The following is a 21,951-nucleotide window of genomic DNA, read 5'->3' as shown; positions in this document are numbered from 1 at the left end:
TGTTTCTCAAGGGCTGCAGAGGAGCTTTTGCAAAAGCTGTGATCAGGTGAAAGTAGATATATTTGCTACCTGGTACCTGGGTCTAGCTCTCCCTCTGGCCGCTTTCTAGTATCAAAGGTGCTTAACGTCTCAGGATGGTTCTCTGTAGAGCAGCTTGAGAAGACACATGGTCTAAACTCTTTCTCCAGGCTGTTGAAGGAGCTTGTGTTCCCCAGCTTCTCCCTAAACTCTGCTAGAACTTGAGGGATGAGTGCAAGTTTCTCAAGGAGCAAATGTTTCAGGAGTCCACGGTATTAGTAGGAAATTATATTGGCCTGCTGTTAACCCAGTTTTGCCGTGTGGAGTCCCTCTTGGTTCAGGGTTTAAATTAGAGTAGGAAACATGGTGACTGATACGGACTCTGTCCCTTTCTTTCTAAGGCCGCATCTCTGCCACATCGCTACTGAACTTCAATAATCTTCCTCATATACTTGTAGACTAGCAGATCGATTTCTTTATTTCTTTCTTTTTTCTTTCTTTCTTTATTTATTTATTTATGGCCATTTTGTGTTGAGGAAAGCATGTCAAGCTCCTAACTTGCTGATGTCACCTTCTTTTAAGTACCAATTTTTGAGTATAAAACCAATCTTGTATTTTGAAATAAATTTAAATACAAACTCTACTTGAGCATACATAAAAAGCATATTATCTTTTTATCTTTTTTTCATTCCTACATTTGATTTGGTAATTTTTTGTTTAGTATATTTATAACTCTTTTATAAAAGGTACAGAAGGTATTGATCTATAATTTGTTGTTGCCTGGTTGGCTGGTTTTGGCTTCTGGTACCTTTGTCAACTTTTAATGTAATGCTATATGAGCCTCGTGAAACAAATTCTCTCTCTCTCTCTCTCTCTCTCTCTCTCTCTCTCTCTCTCTCTCTCTCTCCCTCCCTCCCTCCCTCCCTCCCTCCCTCCCTCTCTTCTCCTCTCATCCTCCTCCCTCCTCCTTCCCCTCCCTTCCTTCCTCCCACTTTCCACCCCTTACTTTTTTCTACTTTGCAGTAGACTTTGTACATGATTGTTATTTCCTATTTAATTAACTGTTTGGGAAATTCACTGTTCAAGCCATCTGGGTCTGGATATTTCCTAATGAGAATGTTTTCAATTATATTTGTTGATCCTGTGAACATTTTAAATTCATTTTAGGACAGTTGATATATAGATTAACTCATGAATTTTCAAATATTAAAAATGGTGTTAACTTTGCCTTTATGCTAACAGAAGCATGATAGAGAGAAAGGCTCACTTGAGTGACGATCCGGGAGTTTCTGCTGGCCCTGTTACTGCTGGTGGCAGCATATAATACTTTATTTTTGTTTTAGAAGTGTGGTAAACAGCTCACTTCATGGCCAGAACATGGGAGAGAGAAGAGGCTGAGGTCCCACTACCCTTTTCAAGGACCTGCACATAGTCACTCAGACATCTTTCACTAGCCCCACTTCAAGTTTCTACCCCCTCCTAATGCCTCCTAGAAATCAAGCCCCAGGGCTTGAGACTTTAGAAGCTACGAAGATGCAAATTTTACCACAAATAAGATTACAGTCATGATTACCCACTGTCCTCTTAAAATTCGAGTTATATCTTAGTGCATTTTTCATTGGAAAATTTATGTTTATGTTAGATAGTCCGTGTCATTTTGAGCTTGATGATGGATTTACCTGTGTGATTCGGGGCTTATACTTAAAAGTAGCTAAGTTTTGATATCTGCATTTCAATAGACTCTCTAGACAAAATATATGTCCTGAGATTCCAGTAGTTCTTAGCATAATGCTTACATATATGAAATGTAATGCTTGTTAACATTGTGGTTGTCTTCATTAGACTTAAAGAGACTCTAGGACCCTTGTGACTGTTGAGATCCTAATCTACACTAGAGCAAGGCAGCAGCAGCAAGGATTCTGAGTCACCAAAATGCATACATGTGGTGTGCACCCATGTATTTTGTGTGTATGAATATATGTGTGTGTATATATGTATTAGATGTATGTAGATATGCATATGTGTGAATGTGTATTATATGTACATGTATGTCTATCATATGTCTATATGTATTATATATTTAAGTATATGTGTGTACATGTATTATTTATTTATGTATATGTATACACACATGTACATATCTACTGAAGCTCATTTATTTGTAAGAAAGTCCCATAATCCATCTTTGTAAGTTGTTTATTTTGTGTTAGAGATAGTCCTAGCAGGGTTATCTAGTTTGTTCATCTGGAACAGATTAGAAGCAGTAAGATTCTCCAGTGTCTATACTTTAGCCAAACAACAGGAAAATGATTTCATTCAGTGTGCATATTTGAATAGAGGGTTATTATTTTAACCTCTGTTTTTCTTTTTGAAACTGGGGACAGGATAAGAAAATGAAAGTGACTGCTTTATAAAGGAAAACCTGTGACAGAAAAGGACATTTGGTTTCCTTTTCAATTAACGATAAACTGTGAAAATCAAACAGCCTCAGCTTGTTTCCTAGCCTGTGAGCTGGAGTACAGGATTTCTTCCTTTATACACTACAGTAACCATGAAAACTTCTAGAGAAATTGAAATTGAATGGGAAAAATGAGATAACTGTCTAAAATAGAACCTATAGGAGCCCTAAGACACACTTCTTATATTTATTAAACTGCAACTGCAAAGCCTCATTGAATTGAGATTTCACTAGTAATTATCAGCAGTGGATCCGGGGTAGAGACAGTGAAAACAAAAGAGAAAAGGAGGCCCATGGCAGAACAGAGGTGGCATTGTTGTCCTTGTGAAGTAGTGATCCAAGATACAACAGAGCTTTGGGCCTGTTCCTGCTCTGAGGGGAGAAGCAAATGCTTCTGGTAGCCCCCGAGAACTAGTAGGTTCTACTGTGTGGTGCCTAGAATACACCCCAGCACACAGAAGGCTCCTGCTTTGGCTTTTGTGTCACAGACTTGAACGCTGTGTCTGCCCGTGAGCACAGAAGCTCCAGCTTGATTTAACATGGAAGGGAGAGTCAGACATTTCACTGTTGTTTGTTTTTTTCTACTCTTTTGCGGGGCCTGCTACCCACCTCCCAAATAAGTACACAGAGGCTTTTCTTACTTATAAATGTCTGGCCATAGCTTGGCTTGTTTTCCTTAATTTAAATTATCCCATCTACCTTTTGTCTCTGGGCTTTTCCTGTTTTCTTACTTTTGTGAATCTTAACTCTTACTCTGTGGCTGGCTGTGTAGCTGGGTGGCTGGCCCCTGGAGTCCTCCTCCTTCTCTGGCTATGTCCTTTCTCTCCGGATTTCTCCTTCTATTAATTCTGTCTGCCTGCCAGCCCCACCTATCCTTTATCCTGCCTCACTATTGGCCATTCAGCTCTTTCTTAGACCATCAGGTGTTATAGACAGGAATAGTAACACAGCTCCACAGAGTTAAACAAATGCAATATAAAAATAGTAACATACCTTAAAATAATATTCTACAACATTTTACGAGTTACATGTTAATACATCTTATACAACAGACATACAAGGAACACTAACTCAATGGTTTAATCCTTGAGTCCCTTGCCCCATAGTTTCAAAAAGAAGCTTTTAGTCATTGAGTTGGAACCACCACCTACCCACACTCCCAGAAAAGAAAAAGACACTAAACTGAATCTGCCTATGCAAAAGAGACCAGTCAGGTGATAAGAACCTTGTAGACTCACAGCCACCTAATAGCTGCAGCCAGCTCGCACCCATTTTGATTGTATGTTGTTCTGTAAATCACCAGCTAGACATACTTCTTCATAATTCTCCACTTCTGGAAGGAGGAGATTCGGAATGTAATTTAATGCCAAAGAACTCAGAGTGAAGAGAAAGAAAATGCTAAGAATACTTTTGTTATTGATCCTCATGAGTGATAGAATTATAGGAGATTTTGTATGAAATAATTTTGAAAGATAACAAGCCTAAGGAACTGGGACTCTAGATGAATGGTTAGTCCTCAGCATGCTCAATGCCCAGGGTTCAATCATAAACATTGCACATAGAAGCAAGTTGAAGGAAGTAGTGTGCTGGATCCTTACTGCTCTCCATTCCATTGAGAGAGAAAGTCTGTGAAATGAAGTGAAATCTTCAGCAGACAGGATAAATGGTTAAAGAACACTAAACCATGACTCAGAGCACAGAGGCTAGGTGGCTAGTAGACTCAGAGCACAGAGGCTAGGTGACCAGTAGACTCAGAGCATGTAGGCTAGGTGGCCAGTAGACTCAGAGCACATAGGCTAGATGGCCAGTAGACTCAGAGCATGTAGGCTAGGTGGCCAGTAGACTCTGAGCATGTAGGCTAGGAGGCCAGTAGACTCTGAGTATGTAGGCTAGGAGGCCAGTAGACTCCAGTAGCACACAGTGCTCACTGGATACATAACAGAAAGAGGCCATAATTCAACCTTATAAACTCCATGGCAGTCTGTTTGGTCACAAAGAAAATCATATATGACGTATGAAAATCCACAGGTTTGGAAGTACGTTATCCAGGCAGAACACTGAAAAGTTCCTGTAGCCTACCTGACTCCTAGTGTTTCTCACTGTAAAGTGTGTGTGTAGTTGTCTCCTCTGCAACAAACATCTCCAAACCACAGTGGCTTACCGTAACAATATCAATCAGCCTGGCTCCAGATAACATTAGCTGATATGTGGTCAGCTACTCCTTAATTCAAGTGAGAATTTCTCAGTCCCAAGCTCAGGCTGAAAGACATCAGAGTAAGACAGCCTCCTTGTCTTGGCTGAAAGATAGGACAAGGGCACTCTTAGGTGGATACCTCTCCCAACTTCTATACAGTCTGTCGCTCTACTGAAAAAGAGTCACACAGCCAAGACCATCAGTGGAGCAGGGAAGTCCATTCCTCCAATTAGCAGCCAGAAAGTCTCACTAAACTGTGTAGAGAAGAGAGAAATGGTTCAGAAGACAGTATCTACTTATCTCTGCAAACCTTTGTGTTTCAAATATGTAAAGTTACATTCAAGTGGCTGTAACTTAATGCATTCTCCACCAATGTCTGAATTGCCAGCCCTGTTGAATAGTTCCTTTTAATGTTACTTATTTCTAGACTCCAGGTAGGCGTCACGTCCTTACGTATCATTAAAACCCATCACTTCTCCATTCTCACCACACAAACCTTTGTAAAGCTTTCAGCTATCTCAGTTGTTGGTTCTCAGATGTATGCCTTCCCTCCTTTATATTCATGTTTTTAAAATGGCACAGTTAGAATCACACTTACTTCCCATTATAACTATGTTAAAACCTTCGCAGGAACTGCTTGGGCAACTATGAAATTTTTTTTCCTCTCTTTTTCCTCTGATAATTAATGTGATAAAAATTCTCTAGAAAGCTTAAAAATTTTAAAGAATAAAAATGAAACTTAAATTATTCTGTATCAAACCTATATGTTAATGTAAAGACACACAAGCATAACCATAATATATATACCTAAACATATATAATACTAACGTTTAATAATTTAAATACCTAGTCTTTGGGGACTGTGTTTTCTATTTTCTGTATGCTAGTAGCATACATTTTTGCTAATCATTAAAGGGACATGAACTTATCATTTAATCCATATTAATGTATATGTACTGAAAATACAGATTTTCAGATTTCAAAAATAAAACCATCCCATTTCCTGACTTGAGTTTTGAGCACCCTCAAGTTACCTGTGTGTTCTTCTGTATCCTTTCCTTCCCCGTCCATGGTAACTACCATTCTTGAGTCTGTGGACTATTCTTGGCGCTTCCCACTTTTCTGGGTGTATTTACCTGTGTGTATCTCTCAACAGTGTTTTGCTGAGTTCTGCTTGGTTTTGAAGTTTATAAGAATTGTTTTATACTGTGTGCATTGTTTGTAATAGTAGAATGAATGATACAAAATTAGCAATATTATTTTCTGGTGTTTTACTTTAACAGAAAACATGTACATGAATCTATGTGTGTTTCCGGTTTGGGTGGGAATACTTTCTGGAGTTAAAATTTCTAGATTAAAAGATAAGAATATTTTAAAGATTTGTTTGTTTTCTTTAAAATAAGTGTTCATCAGTGTGTCCATGGAGATTTTAAAAATATATGTTTTTGGATTTTTCTGGCAGATAATTCTCAATCATGACTAGTGTTGTACTTTAATTGCTTATAAAAATTAGAAAAAATTTAACAAGTCCAAAACCAAATTCCTTGGCTATATCCCTCTCTTCCTTTCAAATCTGTGTGAGCTGGACCACTGCACAGCCTCCCAGCTGGACCACTGCACAGCCTCCCAGCTGGACCACTGCACAGCCTCCCAGCTGGACCACTGCACAGCCTCCCAGCTGGACCACTGCACAGCCTCCCAGCTGGACCACTGCACAGCCTCCACTGGACCACTGCACAGCCTCCCAGCTGGACCACTGCACAGCCCCCCCCCCCCCCCCCCCCCCCCCCCCCCCCTCCCAACTGGACCACTGCACAGCCTCCTGACTGGTCTCCCACCGGTCTTCCAAATCTTGCTTTCCTAATGGGTCCTTTCTTAAAGCACAGACTTGACTTTAAAATTCAAACCAACAACATTTAATAGCGTATCACTGTCCACGTTGTAAAAGCCACACTCTTCACTTGCTAGGAACAAAGTCCTGAAACAATATACTCCACCCCTTCAGTTTTATTTCTTCATGATCAAGACTCTCTACCCCCACTCCAGAGTTCTGTGTTTTATACTTGAGCCAGCCTTATTTGCGTCACTCTTTCAACCTAACCTTCCTCTCCTCTTGTGTATCCTATTGAGATGTTACTTGTGCTTTAAGGCACCATGGAGATTCTAGCTCCTCTATAGAGCTTTATATCAATGTAAGTTATCATAATTAACATGGATGAGTCAAGTTGCCGACTTCAAAATATTTTGAATGTCAATGCTTGCAGAAATATATTTGTGTGTATAATTCTGGGTAGAAAAAGGAGACCACATTTTAAATGTTTCCACTATAATAAATTAGGACCATGCGTGTGTGTTTCTGTATACATTTATTTGGAGAATAGCAGACAAAGACAGAAACAGAGTGATAGGTAGAGAGAAAAATGTATAAATACTTAATCTTGGTATTCATTAAGACTATTAAAAGCTTTTTGGGAACCAAGGTATACGAATAATTTTGGGAGGTGTTGGATCATAGTGTCTCTTTTAAATTGTTATTTGTTCTTTGATAATTTCATATCATGTGTTTTAATTATATTTACTCCCTCCCGAACTCCTCCCAGACCGACCCCCGCCCCGGAGTCCAATTTGTGCTGCCATTGTTCTAATGAATATGGTAGTCGTCAGGCTCCTTCTTTCCATGGAGGTTTTCCTGGACTGACTGAGTGCCTGTCTCCTGCTTCTGCACCTGCTTTTCCAGTGTTGCTTGCTGACTGGAAAGGACTTTGTCCTGTGCCAGATATGCACAGTCAGACCTGGGTGCTCAAGAGGTCTTTGGACTGTAAAATGGCAATGTTGAGCTACCTAATTGTTAAATGGGTAAGGAGATTACCTTGAAGGTCCTCTCCAGCCCTTGTGTTTTGAGGTGTTTTGTTAATGATGCAGAAAGATCCAGAAAAGGACAGTGCTTCTTCGTTCTCTGTTTTGCCGTCCTCACTAGTATCACGTGACAGTTGCCGTCCCCTTACCCCTGAACTAGCAGTATGTGTCAAGCAGGAACTTACACTACTATGCACATGTCCTTGGCTGCGCCCTCTCCTGAGGCCAGGCCTCTGCTTGTTTTTCTGGGGGATGAGGAGTGTGAGATGAGGTGCTTCTTGGGGTCTCTGCAGCTTAGATACATTGTAACTTGATAATTTGGTATGTTTGAAGCACCCAAGACATTTTACACCCTGTTGCCATCAGCATGTTTCAAAGTGAAAAAGTCAGTAGAGTGAACTATTCACATTTTTTTTCTTTCAGAAAGTTGTGTAGATAGCGCAAGCAAGCCTGTCAATTTATGCACACAGATTTATGAGATTGAGAATAGCCTAGTCCCATCACTTACTTCAATTTACCTCTCATGATTGGTATTTCTGAAGTCATTTAAAGCGTTTACTTATAATGATATAAACTGAAATATTTTGAAGGTATTTTTTAGGGGACTACACAGTTGACATCAATTTAAAATGAGGCCAGTAGCATTGGGCTCTAGTAATCAGTATAGACTTCCTTTATTAAGGACGGAATTCAGAAGTCTTGCTGAAGAAAAAGCCTATTTTCCTTTCCAAGAGACAAACTAATCTTTGATACATGATATTTGAGTAAAGAGTTGATAGTTGCTTCTGGCAAACATAATCGTTACTGCTTAAGCAAGTATTTCTTTGCTAATAATTAGATTTTTTTCATTTTGATGGGTAGTCATAAATATTAACCACCAGCAGTGCAGGAATAATTTGTATTCAAATTACCAGATATCACTCTGCGAACACATAAAATCATTTACATTTACTTAGGACCTTTTATCCTAAAGTACCCTATGCATGCTTCTTTACACTCTGATTGCAAGCTATATATAGGACTGTGCCACCTGAAATAGGACTACTACCAAGTAATGAGGATAAAGAATGCAGCTAACCGACAGACAGGTGAAAGGAGGAAATGGGGTGTCTTTCACTTTGTCCGTGTGTGCTTGCACCAACAGGATTGGAGGATCCATGTTGACCAAATGCACCAGCACAAAAGTGGAATTGAATCTGCTCTAAAGGAAACCAAGGTACTCGAATTACTTCAGACAAATCAACGTGGGTTTGCTCATCTAGATCTATTGTGGTAGAACATGAAAGGAGAACAGATAGAATCCTGATCTTTCAGGAGATAATTAATTGCATATACCACATTACATCTTCACAGCCCTGGTGCCTACACCAAGGAAATCAAGCTACTTATATAGAAGCTATTTATAGTCAGACATGGTAGTCCACTCCTATAATCTGTTTGTATTTTAAATATATATATGGATATCACATACTACACACATATGTCTAGTAGATGTTTTAGACACAAATCAGTCTTTCTCCTGATTGCCAATATCGCATGCACCCCAGGCTGACAATGGCTAGCACGTGTAGCTCTCCCAGCCTTGTTTCCATGGCAGAAGTGGGATCTTTAGGTAATGCCACAAAGAAGCAAGCTTGAGTGCAAGGCTATGGGTCCCAGGCTAGACCAGCTGCAGATCTGGGACTTTCCTTATAACTGTGATATTCCTATCAGCTTTGAACTGTGACTTCATTAAGTCATATTATTCCTTAGCTACTTTGACTTTGAAGTTTAAATACAACTTATTACAACGAAATAAACTGTAGGTGTTTAGGTGTGCATGAGGACAAGACGTGGCGAACACAGCCAGGGCTCTTCTTTTCTGGAGACAGGGTCCAGGTGCAGGTCCTTTGCTTCAGCCTCCAGGGTCCTTGGATTACAGAATTGAACAATCACATCTGGCTTCCTTAAAAAAAATATGGTGTGATTAAAGTATTTCTAATCATAAACTTTGTTTACTGTTGAAGTTTCAAGCTGTCGTCTTTTGCACACATGACTGATCATTTGTGGAGTGGATTGAAGAATATTTAACTTGTTTTTACCAGTTTTGCAAAACTTACATATTCTTTTATCTACTAAAAATCTCATGGAATATCTAGGGATTTTTGGACAAGCTCCATAATGAAATTAGCCGGACTCTGGAAAAGATTGGTAGCCGAGAAAAGTACATCAACAATCAACTTGAGCACTTGGTTCAAGAATATCGTGGGGCCCAGGCCCAGCTGAGTGAGGTAATTTAGGAATGCTTTTCAGGGGTTTATTCCAATTCATGACCCTAATCCCTAAAACAACGTACTTTGTTCATAAATTGTGAATTTGTAAAGGGGGAGAGTTTGAGGTGGATATGATCTAAATACATTGTATCCAAGTGTGAACTGATCAAAGAACATATAATGTTTAAATTTTTTCATCAACATAAGCATATACATTCTGCCCACTTGAAGCCTGGGGGTGGGGGGTGGGGGGGCACACGACTCTCCATTTCATATAGATGATAGAAATGATTATCTCCTAGGAGTCCCTAAACACACTTCTTTGTTTTATTTAGATAAATATAGGTTTGTTGCTGGCGATCATAAACAAGGAGAGAGTGTCAGGATGTTGTGTTTCATTTCTAAGTCTGTCCCTAATTCACTGTAAAAGCAGGAGAAAGAACAGTGTGCATTTTCATGTACCCAAGGGAAGAAGCAGCCCTTGCCACAATGGCGTACATCTACAGACTAAGGAACACAAAAGCAAGATGAATTCAGAGACAAACAATTTGATTAATTAGATGAAACTGGTTTTTCAGTCTTTCAATGTTTTAGAAATTTTGATCAAAAAATAAAATCCCCAGCTCTTGAAAATAACCATGGAATCCCATAGCTTTCCTTGGGAATGTGTAAGGAAAATCCCGTATGTGCTTAGGTTAAGCTAGACTAGTAAGAATACATGCAAATAAGGGGTTCAGCAGTAGCGGGGCTAGGAGAGAGCAGTGAAGGTAAAAATGATCAGAATGCATTGCATGGACACTTATGAAATTGTCAGCAAATGATAATTTTAAAGAATACTTGCAGAAATAAAATGAAAATAAGTTTGAGATAACTGGTAATTTCAGAAGTTCTCAAAGATTGAGTTGAAAATTATTTTCACTGTTTATTATATTCTCCTTGAATTCATTATTCACTTATATATACATGAATTCATGAGCATCTTTACTTTAAAATGCCCTCTGGTTACAACCACTGTGTATCTAACACTAGCATTGAATAATTGATTGCTAGATTAGTTCCTGAGAACATATTCTAGCTGGCTGCACCGTCATCCACTTTATTAATCCTTATTAATTGCTGAACTTCATACTCTACTTTGATTGATTTTTTTTTTCTTTTTAGAACTAATTTTCTCTTGCATAGCACACAAATTAGATTGACCGAGAGTCACCCTCCCGGAGTGTTTAGACAGGGTGGAGGGCAGTTTTTATTGTCAGCCGTGCCCATTCGAGTTACTCAGCTGCCATGGGAAGGCTGCAGTAGTTCATCATATTATAGTGCTTCACTTAAATGCATGGCCCTATTAATAAGGACATGAAATAGCTACAGTTAAATGTCACTTTCATAAATGTATTCACAAATAAGGGGGTGTCATAAAATGCTGTGCAGAAACCGCGCACACACAGAGGTCATATTTAAGTAATCTGCTCGTGTTGGAGATTTGTCGTTAAACACAGTGTTCTCTCCTCCTCAGGCAAGGGAGCGCTACCAGCAGGGGAATGGCGGAGTGACTGAAAGGACCAGACTCCTGTCTGAGGTACACATCAGCACCCTGATATGATGTCACCTGTCAGCTGGGCCCGAGCCAGGCACAGCTATCCACTGACTGAACACTTCTGATTCCAATGAGTTCCTCTCCCAGCTTGCAGTCATCAGCTTTAGAAGTCCCCTAACAAGTGAACCAATTATCCTTCTCTTGTTTCTTTAAGACGTCTAAAGTTGCTGAATTAAATTAATCATTAAACTTGCTCGTATTATCAGCACATTGATAACCTTCCTAATCTTTATTTAACATAGTAATTAATAATAGAAGAGCAGACAAAGCACTATGGGAGGAGTCTGTAGCTGGTGTTAATGTGGCGCTTTGAGATGTAAAGCTTATTGTGATTGCTGTTAATCGTGTGTGTGATCCAGAGGATAGCTCTATCCACCATTGAGAAAACTGGAAACCTCTTCATTCAGGGACTTAAAATGCCATTGGATTTTGTTCCCTTCGTCTTACAAGAGAACAAGGACCTGATAGATATTCTCATTTTTCACAGGAGATGATGAGGTTCAAAAGTCCAAAGACTTTACAGCTATGTCAGAAGCCAGTATGAGACTAAGATTTGAGACTGTCTAGAGTTACAGAGCAGCACAGTTTTCATAAGCTTTGGTGGAGGAATTGAGTTTCTCTTATGAAGAGCAGTTCAGAAATATTTATTTTAACATATAACATTAGAAATATTTAGACTGCAGTCCTGTTGTGTTTCTAGGCAAATAAAACATTCCTCAGAAGGAAAGTCCTCACTAATGTGGGGTAAATGAACGCTGGAAGGGCGTCCAGGGACCACTTAGTCCTCTGGAGTCGGTAGTTGTCCCCAGTTGTGATGTTTCAGGTGCCTGGAAGAAATTAATTTGCTTTGCCTGGATGAGCACTTTATTCCCTGGGAAGGTTTTACTCACCAGCATGATAGAAATAAAGCCTACTAAGTTACTGTAATTACAGCATAGCCCTGGATGATGTAAAAACAACTTCTCCAATTTCAGAGATTATATTTTCTATATAATTTTAGAGATTATACTGCTGATGTAGAATTTCGCCTGCAGTGGTGTATCTTGATATCAAGTGCAGATTCATCTGAAATCTTTGTGACCGCTCTTACATCTCTAGAGTTCAGAGCTCCTGGCCTGGAGAAGGCAATCGAGCACTTTTGTATCTCATCATAGGATATAAGCATTTTCTTACTAGCCTAGACAAGGAAAGATAACGTGGTCTCCAAATAACTATACTATTAAGAAAGATCCCTAGAAAACCAAATCGGGGTTCTAGTAACATTGTATTTACTAATAACTAATTTTTGGAGAGCAATATGGTAAATGCTAGTGATAATTGCACAGTTTGAGAGCTTCGTACTGCAAACAACTTGATTTTCATTCTATAATATCGCAGCATGAGGAAGCTAATGTGAAAGTAATTTGCTACTGTTTTATAAGCAGTTCTTAAAAAATGAAAAGCTTTGTGTTTCTGAGTACATTATCTTTTATTTGGATATTCTTAATGTTTGATTTCCTTATATCTAAATTGATTTTCCTCAATACAGCATTCAAAACATTTCAAGGTTCATGAACATTCAGCACTCACGGGAGGTTTTTTGCTGTTGTTTGTTGTTTTTCAATAAAAGGTTACGGAAGAGTTAGAAAAGGTAAAACAGGAAATGGAGGAGAAGGGCAGCAGCATGACGGACGGCAGTGAGTACACGTTCCCTTCGGGCTGACCTCGGGTCACATACAAGATCACCTTCCCAAAGTCAGCTGACGTCTGTGTGTGTGTGTGTGTGTGTGTGTGTGTGTGTGTGTGTGTGTGTGGAGGAGCTTGCCACTGAGCCTGGCATCCTCAGTTCTGTCTCAGACCCCATGAGAGAAGGAGACAACCAGCTCCTGAAATCTGTGTCTTCCGATGTCCACACATACGTACAAATATGTGCACACCTGCACATGTGCACGCACATATCGATATAAATATTATATAAATAAATTATCAATTTTTACTTGTTTTAAGGGAGAGGTGTGGTACGAAAATGATGTCTGATCCTCAGAATGCTAAGTTTGTTATAAGTCAACTGACAATTTTTTTTTTTGCTCTAGTTTAGTTTTTATTGATTCTAGCTAATAACTCAAAGATAGGGTGGGAATTTCAAGTAAGTGCTTTCTTCTAACAGTGTTTAAAAATATATTATTCTGTTTTCATCATTTTATGTACAAAAGACTTTAAGAATATCCCAAATGACACCAGGACAGTGATGTGATGGCCCTTGGGGCTTCCCCCTCCTTCCAGGAAGTCCTGACAGAGCAGGGTTCAAATGGAGAAGAATTAATCTCTCAGTAATTATCCTCCATTACCAACTGTTCGGTTTGACACAGGCCAGTGGTCATCACCTCAGGCTTTTCATGTCAGAAAGATTGTCTAGGGCTGTGATGCTCTGCATGCAGACTGGGAATCCAGAGTGGGGTGTGGGGATTTTCTTGCACTGTTTTCAATGGGCTCATTGTGTCTCAAATATATCTCTCTTCCCTCTCTAAGTATTCTGTTCCCTGTTCCTGTAGACAAAACCACGTTGAACACATCCTTAAATACCCACTTAGCGCTTCTTTTCCTAGAACAGTTAGAAAATCCAGCCTCAGTACATCAAATATTGAACCAGTTCCCATCCTGAAAGTCTCAGGTGTTTCAAATACCAGTGCAAAGCGGTGTGAATGTCAGCGAGTCACTGGCTGTGTTTTAACCCTATTTCTGGCTTAAGACAAAGTGGGGAAAATGTCAGGCCAGTCTCTAACAAACCGATACTCCAAATGAACATTTTTCTCCCATGCTGTTTTTCTTCTACAGCTCCTTTGGTGAAGATTAAGCAGAGCTTAACCAAGCTGAAGCAAGAAACCGTTCAGATGGACATTAGAATTGGGGTGGTGGAGCACACCCTGCTGCAGTCCAAGCTGAAGGAGAAAAGCAATATGACTAGAGACATGCACGCGGCTGTTACCCCAGAATCAGCGATAGGCTTCTATTAAAACATATGGGCTTTCATGCTTCTGATTATTTGTTTTCTCTATCAAATTATTTTTTAATGTTGCATGGATTTCCAAACACAATTTATACCTCTCAAGCATGTTCAGTGGATATTTTTGCACAGGTATTGTATCATGGTGATTATGATGGCTAAAGCCGTTTCAATGAATCTAGTATTTAATAAAGTACTTAAAAATTCTCATGTTCAAAGGAGCTTTCGCTGTCATTCCCAGTGTCCTACTCTGAGTATTGATTAGCTCATTATGTTAGTATTCCTTGTGTATGTGACCCATGTATCACTTGTCCACTGCCGGTGTCATGGCCTAGACTACTGACACAGGACTGGTACCTCTGGTGATCTCCAGAGCGGGTCTCCCTCTGCAGTGACCACTGGTCCTTATGTATTAGGGAAGCTGAGGACAGGTGGTGGAACTCTTCATAGGAAGCCAAACTTCCCTTGCCACAGCTCTACAGTTATATGATATTACCACCTTAACTATAAAAAAAAATCAGTATCCATGTGGACATGTGCAGCCTATTACTTTTCTTCAATTAATTACTAATTCAGCCATGTTTGGCTCAGCTGCTGGAACGAGGGAAAAAATGAGTGTGCCTGGGTCTGCATCCTACCCTTTTGTGTGGAGTCAGCTATGCTAAGCAGTGTTCTGTGGAACCCGCCATAATGAGTCTTATGATCAGCGTCTGGTACTGACACTCTTTTCTGAGGAACCTTCCTCAGCGATTTTCTAGACTAGAATTTCTAAATCAGCCAAATAAGCAATATTGAAGAGCAGCTTTTAGGGGCTGGGGGTATATCTCAGTTAACAAGAGTTCTTGTCTAAAAGGCATCAAGCCCTGGATTTGATCCTTAGCACTGTGTAAACCAGTTGGTGATTCACACCTATAACGTAGCGTTCACGGGGTGGAGGTGGGAGAGTCACAGGTTCAAACTCATGGACCTGCAAGATGGTTCAGTGGGTAAAGGCACTTGCTACCAAACCTGATAACTAGAGTGTTATCCCCAGGTCCCAAAAGTTGTCCTTTAACCTCCACACAAGCACCATGGTCTACATGCATGCACACATGGACACACACACACACACACACACACACACACATCAATCAATCAATCAATAATATAAAGTTAAACGTTTAAAAAGTTCAAGGTCCTCTTGGACTACACAGTGACGTTGAGGCCAGCCAGGTGTGCATGAGATCCTGTCTTAGAAAAGCAAAAACAAAAGAACAGTCTTTAACCTGGGGGAGAAAAACTAGTGAGAGCATCACAAAGCAAGAGATGGCCTTCAGTACTTTGAAGAAATAAAAGCACTGGGAGCAAGTTTTGATTTCAAATGTTGTATGTTTAGGAACAGCCTATTGAAATATTATTATTTTAATCCTAATATCTTTCTCCCCTAAAAATTATCTTAATACTTACTTTCTAGATATATACCCCAACACACACACACACACACACACACACACACACACACACACACACACACACGAGCACATCTTTTGTGTTCACTAAAACTCTCTAAGTTTGGGTAAGAGAAAATTGATGTCTACCACCCAAGATGAGAATCAATACAATGGCAAATAAGACAGTTTATTTAATTTGTAAGGAGGACTAATCCACAGTGGGATGATAGGCAGTATGAAAGTCTAAAATCTTCTTGCACTGTGCTCAGTGCAGGAGCCTAGCAGAAAATGTGACGCACAGCAGTTGGCCCTGGGAACTTCCCTGCCTAGGTTCTGTCTTAGCTGTGGATGCCAGAGGTCAACATTAGGTGTCTGGATATCTACCATATGGGTCTTCACCCTAATTTTGAGATAGTCTCTCACTGAGCCTGGATGTCACCAATAGCCTGACTAGCCAGTGAGCCCCAACGATCTTCCTGTCCCCTCTGTCTCTGAGGGCTGGGTTTACAGACACATTTGACCACACCAGGCTTTGTGTTGGGTGCTAGGGATGTTCATGCATGCACAAGCAGTTTCCATCTCCCCAGCCCATTTCCTAGTTGTGTGCTCGGCAAGGGTCTAGAGACAGTGGCTGCCCAACTACAAGTATGTGCAATACCTGTTTCTGCCATAAAGAAAGCACTCAAAGAATGATGGGGAAATGTCCAATGGACAGCCAGGTTCAGAGACAACTTGAGCATCATAGTGATGACTTATAACTGCAGAATGACCACCGGCCCATACAGACATAAATAAATGGGTGGATAAATGAGGAGATGGGAATGATCTTCTTACAGTAGAATGGCTGATGTGTGAAATGAATGCTGGGTGTAGAAAAGTCCCCACTGGCCACTAGCACGGTAGCTAATTGGAGTGAGAGTTGTTGATGGATGCTGGAACTACTAGGTGGAAATTTGATGGGAAATGGAGCGACTGCATGGTCTCAATGTAGGAAAGATACTACACAAAGAAAGAAAATTGTCAGTTTTTCACTAGAAAATTTGGTGCACACCACTCACATTAAGTTGATCAAAGTTAACATCACCAGCCATGAGCAAATACCATTTTCCTCCTGAAGAGAGTGCATTTGTGTGAATCCTCCTGGAGATGCATACCCTGAATCTAATAACAGAATGTCAGACAATGGAGAGACTTGTACAAAATAGCCTGTATGCTTCAAAACTGATAGGTGATGAGAGATAAGGACCAAGGAACTGGTCCTGACTAAAGGAGACAGAGGCATGACGACTTCTGAATGTAACAGTAGTTCTGGACTGGACCCTGGACCAGGAAGAATATAGGGACTGTAGCTACAATGTATGTCTTGACATAGAAAAAAGTTGAATAAGGTTTGTAAATTAGATAATTGCATCTTAACTTCTTGAGTTGGATTATTTGAGCTGTGGCTATTGAAAAGAATTTATGAATAATAATACATATAATGATTTAGGTATAAAGGGTCATGGCAGCAGCTTCAATGATTCAGGGAGTGAAGTTGTGTGTGTGTGTGTGTGTGTGTGTGTGTGTCTGTGTGTGTATGTATGCAGTTAAGCATGTACAGAGAAAGATGAAAGTGATAAATCATGACATAATAGTTAAATCCCGATTACCTTGATTTGATTTCAGTGCACATTGTATTCATGTGTTGAAATCAGAAATCATACTGTACTCCATTAATATGTACAACTTGCATGCTAATTAAAAAACATAGCAGTAAAAATTCTTTTCTGAATGGTTTTTGGATTCTATCCCTCAAGTCTCTTCCCAGCAGGTGCCTAGGATTGTACTGAATATAAAAGAATCACTGTGACATAATATTGTTAACTAATCATTAAAAGCTTTCACTAAGAAACAATGGAAATTATGATAAATTGTTAACATCTTGAGAATCTGGGAAAGGGATATGTAGAAATCTATTAGACTGTTTCAACTTTCTTGCAAATCTGAAGTAATAGTTCTTACGGGTGACACAGGCTTCACAGCCTCATCTTCATTTAAATGCCCAATCCATTTATTAAAACAGTATGCCCTTCCATTGAAATTCTGCAGTTCACTGAGTAAAACAAAGTTTCAGTTGTATTCACTGACAAAGCAGAACAAATTCTTGATCACTCCAAACAAGTTTTTTCCCTATTGTCCTCTTCCTTAAATTTGCAGGTGGTGCTTAGGTATTATTATTATTATTATTATTATTATTATTATTATTTTATTACATTAGTTTTTTTAATAGTGTCAGAACATCTTTCGTAAGAATTCACAGAGAACAAGCCTCCATATAAATAGGTGTAATAACCATAGGCAGTCTGGTTCCCTGTTCCATCCCTTCATTGGTTCCAATAGCCTGTGTGAGAAGATGAGACACCAATGGGATTTGACTCAGAGCTCCCAGCATGAAGGATGCAAGCATTCCATGCTCCCTGTATGCAATAGCCCAAAGATGTCGGGTATGGATTCGCTGGCCAACCTAAGATTTCAAAGCCAAATCTTCTACTTAAAACTTTGTGTACAAGTAAGAACTGTCGTCAGGGAACTGGGGGTGTAACTCAGTGGTAAACCGCAAGGCTATCATGTATAGGGCCATCGGCTGAGTCCCTAGCAACACCACCTTCATATATATATATGTATATGTATATGTATATATATATATAGTTTGTGTGTGTGTGTAATAAAAAATATTACAATAGAATTTTAGAAGGCAGAATATATGGCCCTGTTTGTGGTCAAACTGCAACGGTTATCATAGCTTCACTTTTTTCAACATGTATCTAACAATCAAACCACAAACAAACTGTTTATTATATTTTTTTTAATTAGAAACGTACTCTTTTAAATGAGTAGAATTGGTTTGAATTCACATCTTTACACACTCTTTTATAATTTAAAATGCAGGAGAGGAGAGCATTGGTGATGGTGCTCATATTAACATGTCTATGCAATGTCTCAAGCCTTAGAGTTCTGGCATTGTGTGCTATTAACTAAGACCCAAACTTCCAACCTGAGCTGCCGCCTCACCCCTAGCGCCTTGTTTCAGGCCTGGGCTGTCCCCTTTGTTCTCTGTCCTTGCACTAAGTAAGACACCGACCCTTCCAAACTGGCCATCAGACTGCACCCTACAGCCACTGCTGCCCGAATTGTTGCTCCCAGAAGCTCTTGGATGTCTTCAAGGTCCAATGCATAGCCCCTTTTGTATGACTCAGCAGTAACTGCCTGGCTACTACTCTCCGGCCCTGCAAGGCGCTCTCTTTAACAGCGAAGTGCATAATCAAAACACCGATGTGCCCCCATCCCTAGCTAAGGAGCTATTGGCAACTGCTAGCTTCTGGGAGGGAGTAGTGTTTTGCGTGAGAATGGCTGCCATGATTGATCGCTGAGTCTTATTGGTGGAAACGTTGGGAAGGATTAGGAGGTGTGGTCTGTCACTGGTGGTAGGCTTTGAGGTTTCAAAAGCCCACACCGTTTCAGTTGGCTCTGTCTTGGTCTCATGTTGGTTGTCTAGGGATGTAAGCTCCTAGCTACTGTTCCAGTACTATGCCAAGCTCCTGCTGCCTGCTCCCTGCAGTGATGGTCACTGACTCACCCTTAGGAACTGTAAGCCCCAATAAACTCTTCCATAAGTTGTCTTGGTTATGGTGTCTCCTCGCAGACATAGAACATAATTAAGACAGAGCGGGGAAGAATCAGTTTTCTTCAATGGTGTAACCCTCCTAGGTCTACCATGTTTTCGATGTCCCCACATTAAAAAGTGTTTGGGTGACACAAATTGGGGTCAGTGAGTTTAAAAAGAAATGAAGTTGGGTAAGAAGGTAAAAGCTGGATCTAGAAGGAGTTGAGGGAGGAAGAGTGAGTGTATAAAAATACATTGTAGGGAACTGTCAAATAATTAGTAAAAAATACTTTTAAAAATATCTAAGTACCAAAGTCCCCTTCTCAATTTGTACCTCATAGCCATGGGTGGATGTCTTTTTATCCCAATTGGGGGAGGGTTATCAGGGATTTTCAAAAGCTCCTCAGCTAATGTTGATACACAATTATCTACAGAATCACCCATCCAAAGATTTTCCTCCCTGGGTACAAGTAGGCAAAACATTTCAGTGTGAGGAGACCTTTAAAGAGGACCTAAAGTTATTTTTCTTAAAATGTACCCTATGGATTGCTTTAATAGTAGCCCCACCTTATAGATAAATTAATACACAAGGTTAGAAATGAGAGAGGGGGGAGAGAAAAGAGAGAGAGAGAAAGGGAGAAGAAAAGAAAATCTGCTACCCATTTAAAAACCAAAGTCTGTTACTATCTTCCCAGTTGCCAAATAGTTCTCCCAGTTTGTTCCCCCCACCTCCCTGGGAGAACTTCAAACCACATCTCCTCCCAGTCACACTGTCCCATCCACACTCTTTATCAAGATCACACATCCTGCTTCCATGCATGCCTCTTGGTGATCTTGCCCTGCTCCTCTCTCAAAAGCTTGTGCATAGAACACTGCCTCAGAAGTCCAGCCAACCAGATTCCAGTTCCAAGTTTGCTAGGAAGAAAAATATTGTTATAGTCCCAACACTTCTGGCACTAAATATATGAGCTTTTCCTGACAGTTAATTTTCTTAAAGCTCTTTAGTGTCCAACAACTCGATTCTGACACTACCTACTCGGAGTTTAGTAAGGCCTCTAGGAAAAGGCTGTCCTCAAGTCTGCCCCCACCGCAGACACCAGTCAAGAGTCCTGGCCCCCTATACTTCATTTCTTCTGTCTTGCACATGTTCACTGGCCCTTCTGCCATGCTGTGACTCCGCATATAGGTTCTTGTCAGATAACAGTACAAGGAATGTTCTTAGACTTCTCAGTCAGAACCATGAGCCAAAAAAGCTTTGATTGTTTCTCAGTTATCCAGTCTGTATCATTCTGTGATAGCAACAGAAAATACACCAGGTAGATTATAAAAAAGGGTGAAACATCCTTTTGCCATCCTCAGGCACACCTCTGTCCTAACATTTCCATGTGTTCCCCCACTTGGAAGACTCTGAACCCCTTTAGTTTTTCATAGAGGTTTCATTATGTGTGCTTGAAGCCCTCAACATTTCAAGAAATTGCAAACCATTTGGAAACTCATGCCAGGAACCTCAGGCAACGGCCAAAACTTACTTCTGCCCGTGTCACAATATCTCAGCTAAGATCTTTTTGCTCGGCTCTTGAGCCATCACTGGTCCTCCGTTTTCTCCTGCAAGGGGCTAGAGTTACGTTTTCACTCATGGCCAGTTGCTCTTCTTTTACCGTATGTAAAAGCTTCTGCATGGGATGCTGTCCCATGAGTCCAGATGTGCTAGTCGAAGCACAAAGCATTCCTAAAGTGACTGGTCGAGCTGGGATAGTCTAAAGGCTTGTAGTCCCAAAGTGCACGATTTCCAGGCTCTTGCCATCGTGTGCATTAACTGGCAGAGGTCTTCTAGAGTCAGCTCCTCCCATCCATCTTTGAAGCTCATTGTTGGATATTTAGAGATTTTGGGAGCAGGGTAACTGTAAATAGTTTATCACCGGCCCACTGTGAGTGTTTACACCACGGAAAAAGAAAAGCACTACGAATCAGAGCTTTAGACAAAGAGCCAATTTACTCACATACCACTGACCACAAGCCATACAATGTTCCATAAACCTGGCCTAAACACAGGAAATGCATGACAGTATGTTGTGCCATATTTTCAGGCAAATTACTGTAGTATTGGTTGAATTAGGCCAGATTTGTAAATTGTTCTAAAAAAATCATTAAGGCTACATAAAGCCTCTCTGTGTTTCAGATGTGTATCCCCTGAACCATTTTATTGATACTACTTCATGGCCCTTCCCAGCTATCACCTTTTACTGCTTCTCAAATCAATAGGCTAGAGCAGTCCAGGCATCTTCCTATACGATGGATTCAAAGATCGTGCTCGTACAAACCGAAATAATGTAGAATACAGAGCTAGTCCAATTATTTGACTATAAAAAAACCTAATTTAGTTCACTGCATCATTGATCCATTTAATTGTACAGCAGTTTCCTATTGATAACAGGAAACGTCCCTGACCCAACTGTCCTGAAAATGGAAACGGCCACTTTTCTATAACCATACATTTCACTAAGGACTCTATCTTACGTGTGG

The 21,951-nt window shown here is 40.2% G+C and overlaps 1 protein-coding gene across 1 annotated transcript in view; it reads left to right on the top strand.

Moving 5' to 3' along the window:
* Window positions 1-14,573, top strand: part of Ift57 (intraflagellar transport 57) — a 57,600-nt gene extending 43,027 nt beyond the window's left edge. The window contains exons 7-11 of the mRNA XM_028867467.2: window positions 8,671-8,742; window positions 9,665-9,796; window positions 11,292-11,354; window positions 12,982-13,048; window positions 14,187-14,573. Of these exons, the coding sequence (XP_028723300.1) occupies window positions 8,671-8,742; window positions 9,665-9,796; window positions 11,292-11,354; window positions 12,982-13,048; window positions 14,187-14,365 (513 nt within the window). The 3' untranslated portion in view covers window positions 14,366-14,573. The remainder of the gene's footprint in view (window positions 1-8,670; window positions 8,743-9,664; window positions 9,797-11,291; window positions 11,355-12,981; window positions 13,049-14,186) is intronic.
* Window positions 14,574-21,951: the final 7,378 nt, after the last annotated feature.

This window comes from Peromyscus leucopus, chromosome 12 (assembly GCF_004664715.2).
Source record: "Peromyscus leucopus breed LL Stock chromosome 12, UCI_PerLeu_2.1, whole genome shotgun sequence".
Classification (NCBI taxonomy): domain Eukaryota; kingdom Metazoa; phylum Chordata; class Mammalia; order Rodentia; family Cricetidae; genus Peromyscus; species Peromyscus leucopus.
This window is presented reverse-complemented; position numbering and strand designations above follow the sequence as displayed.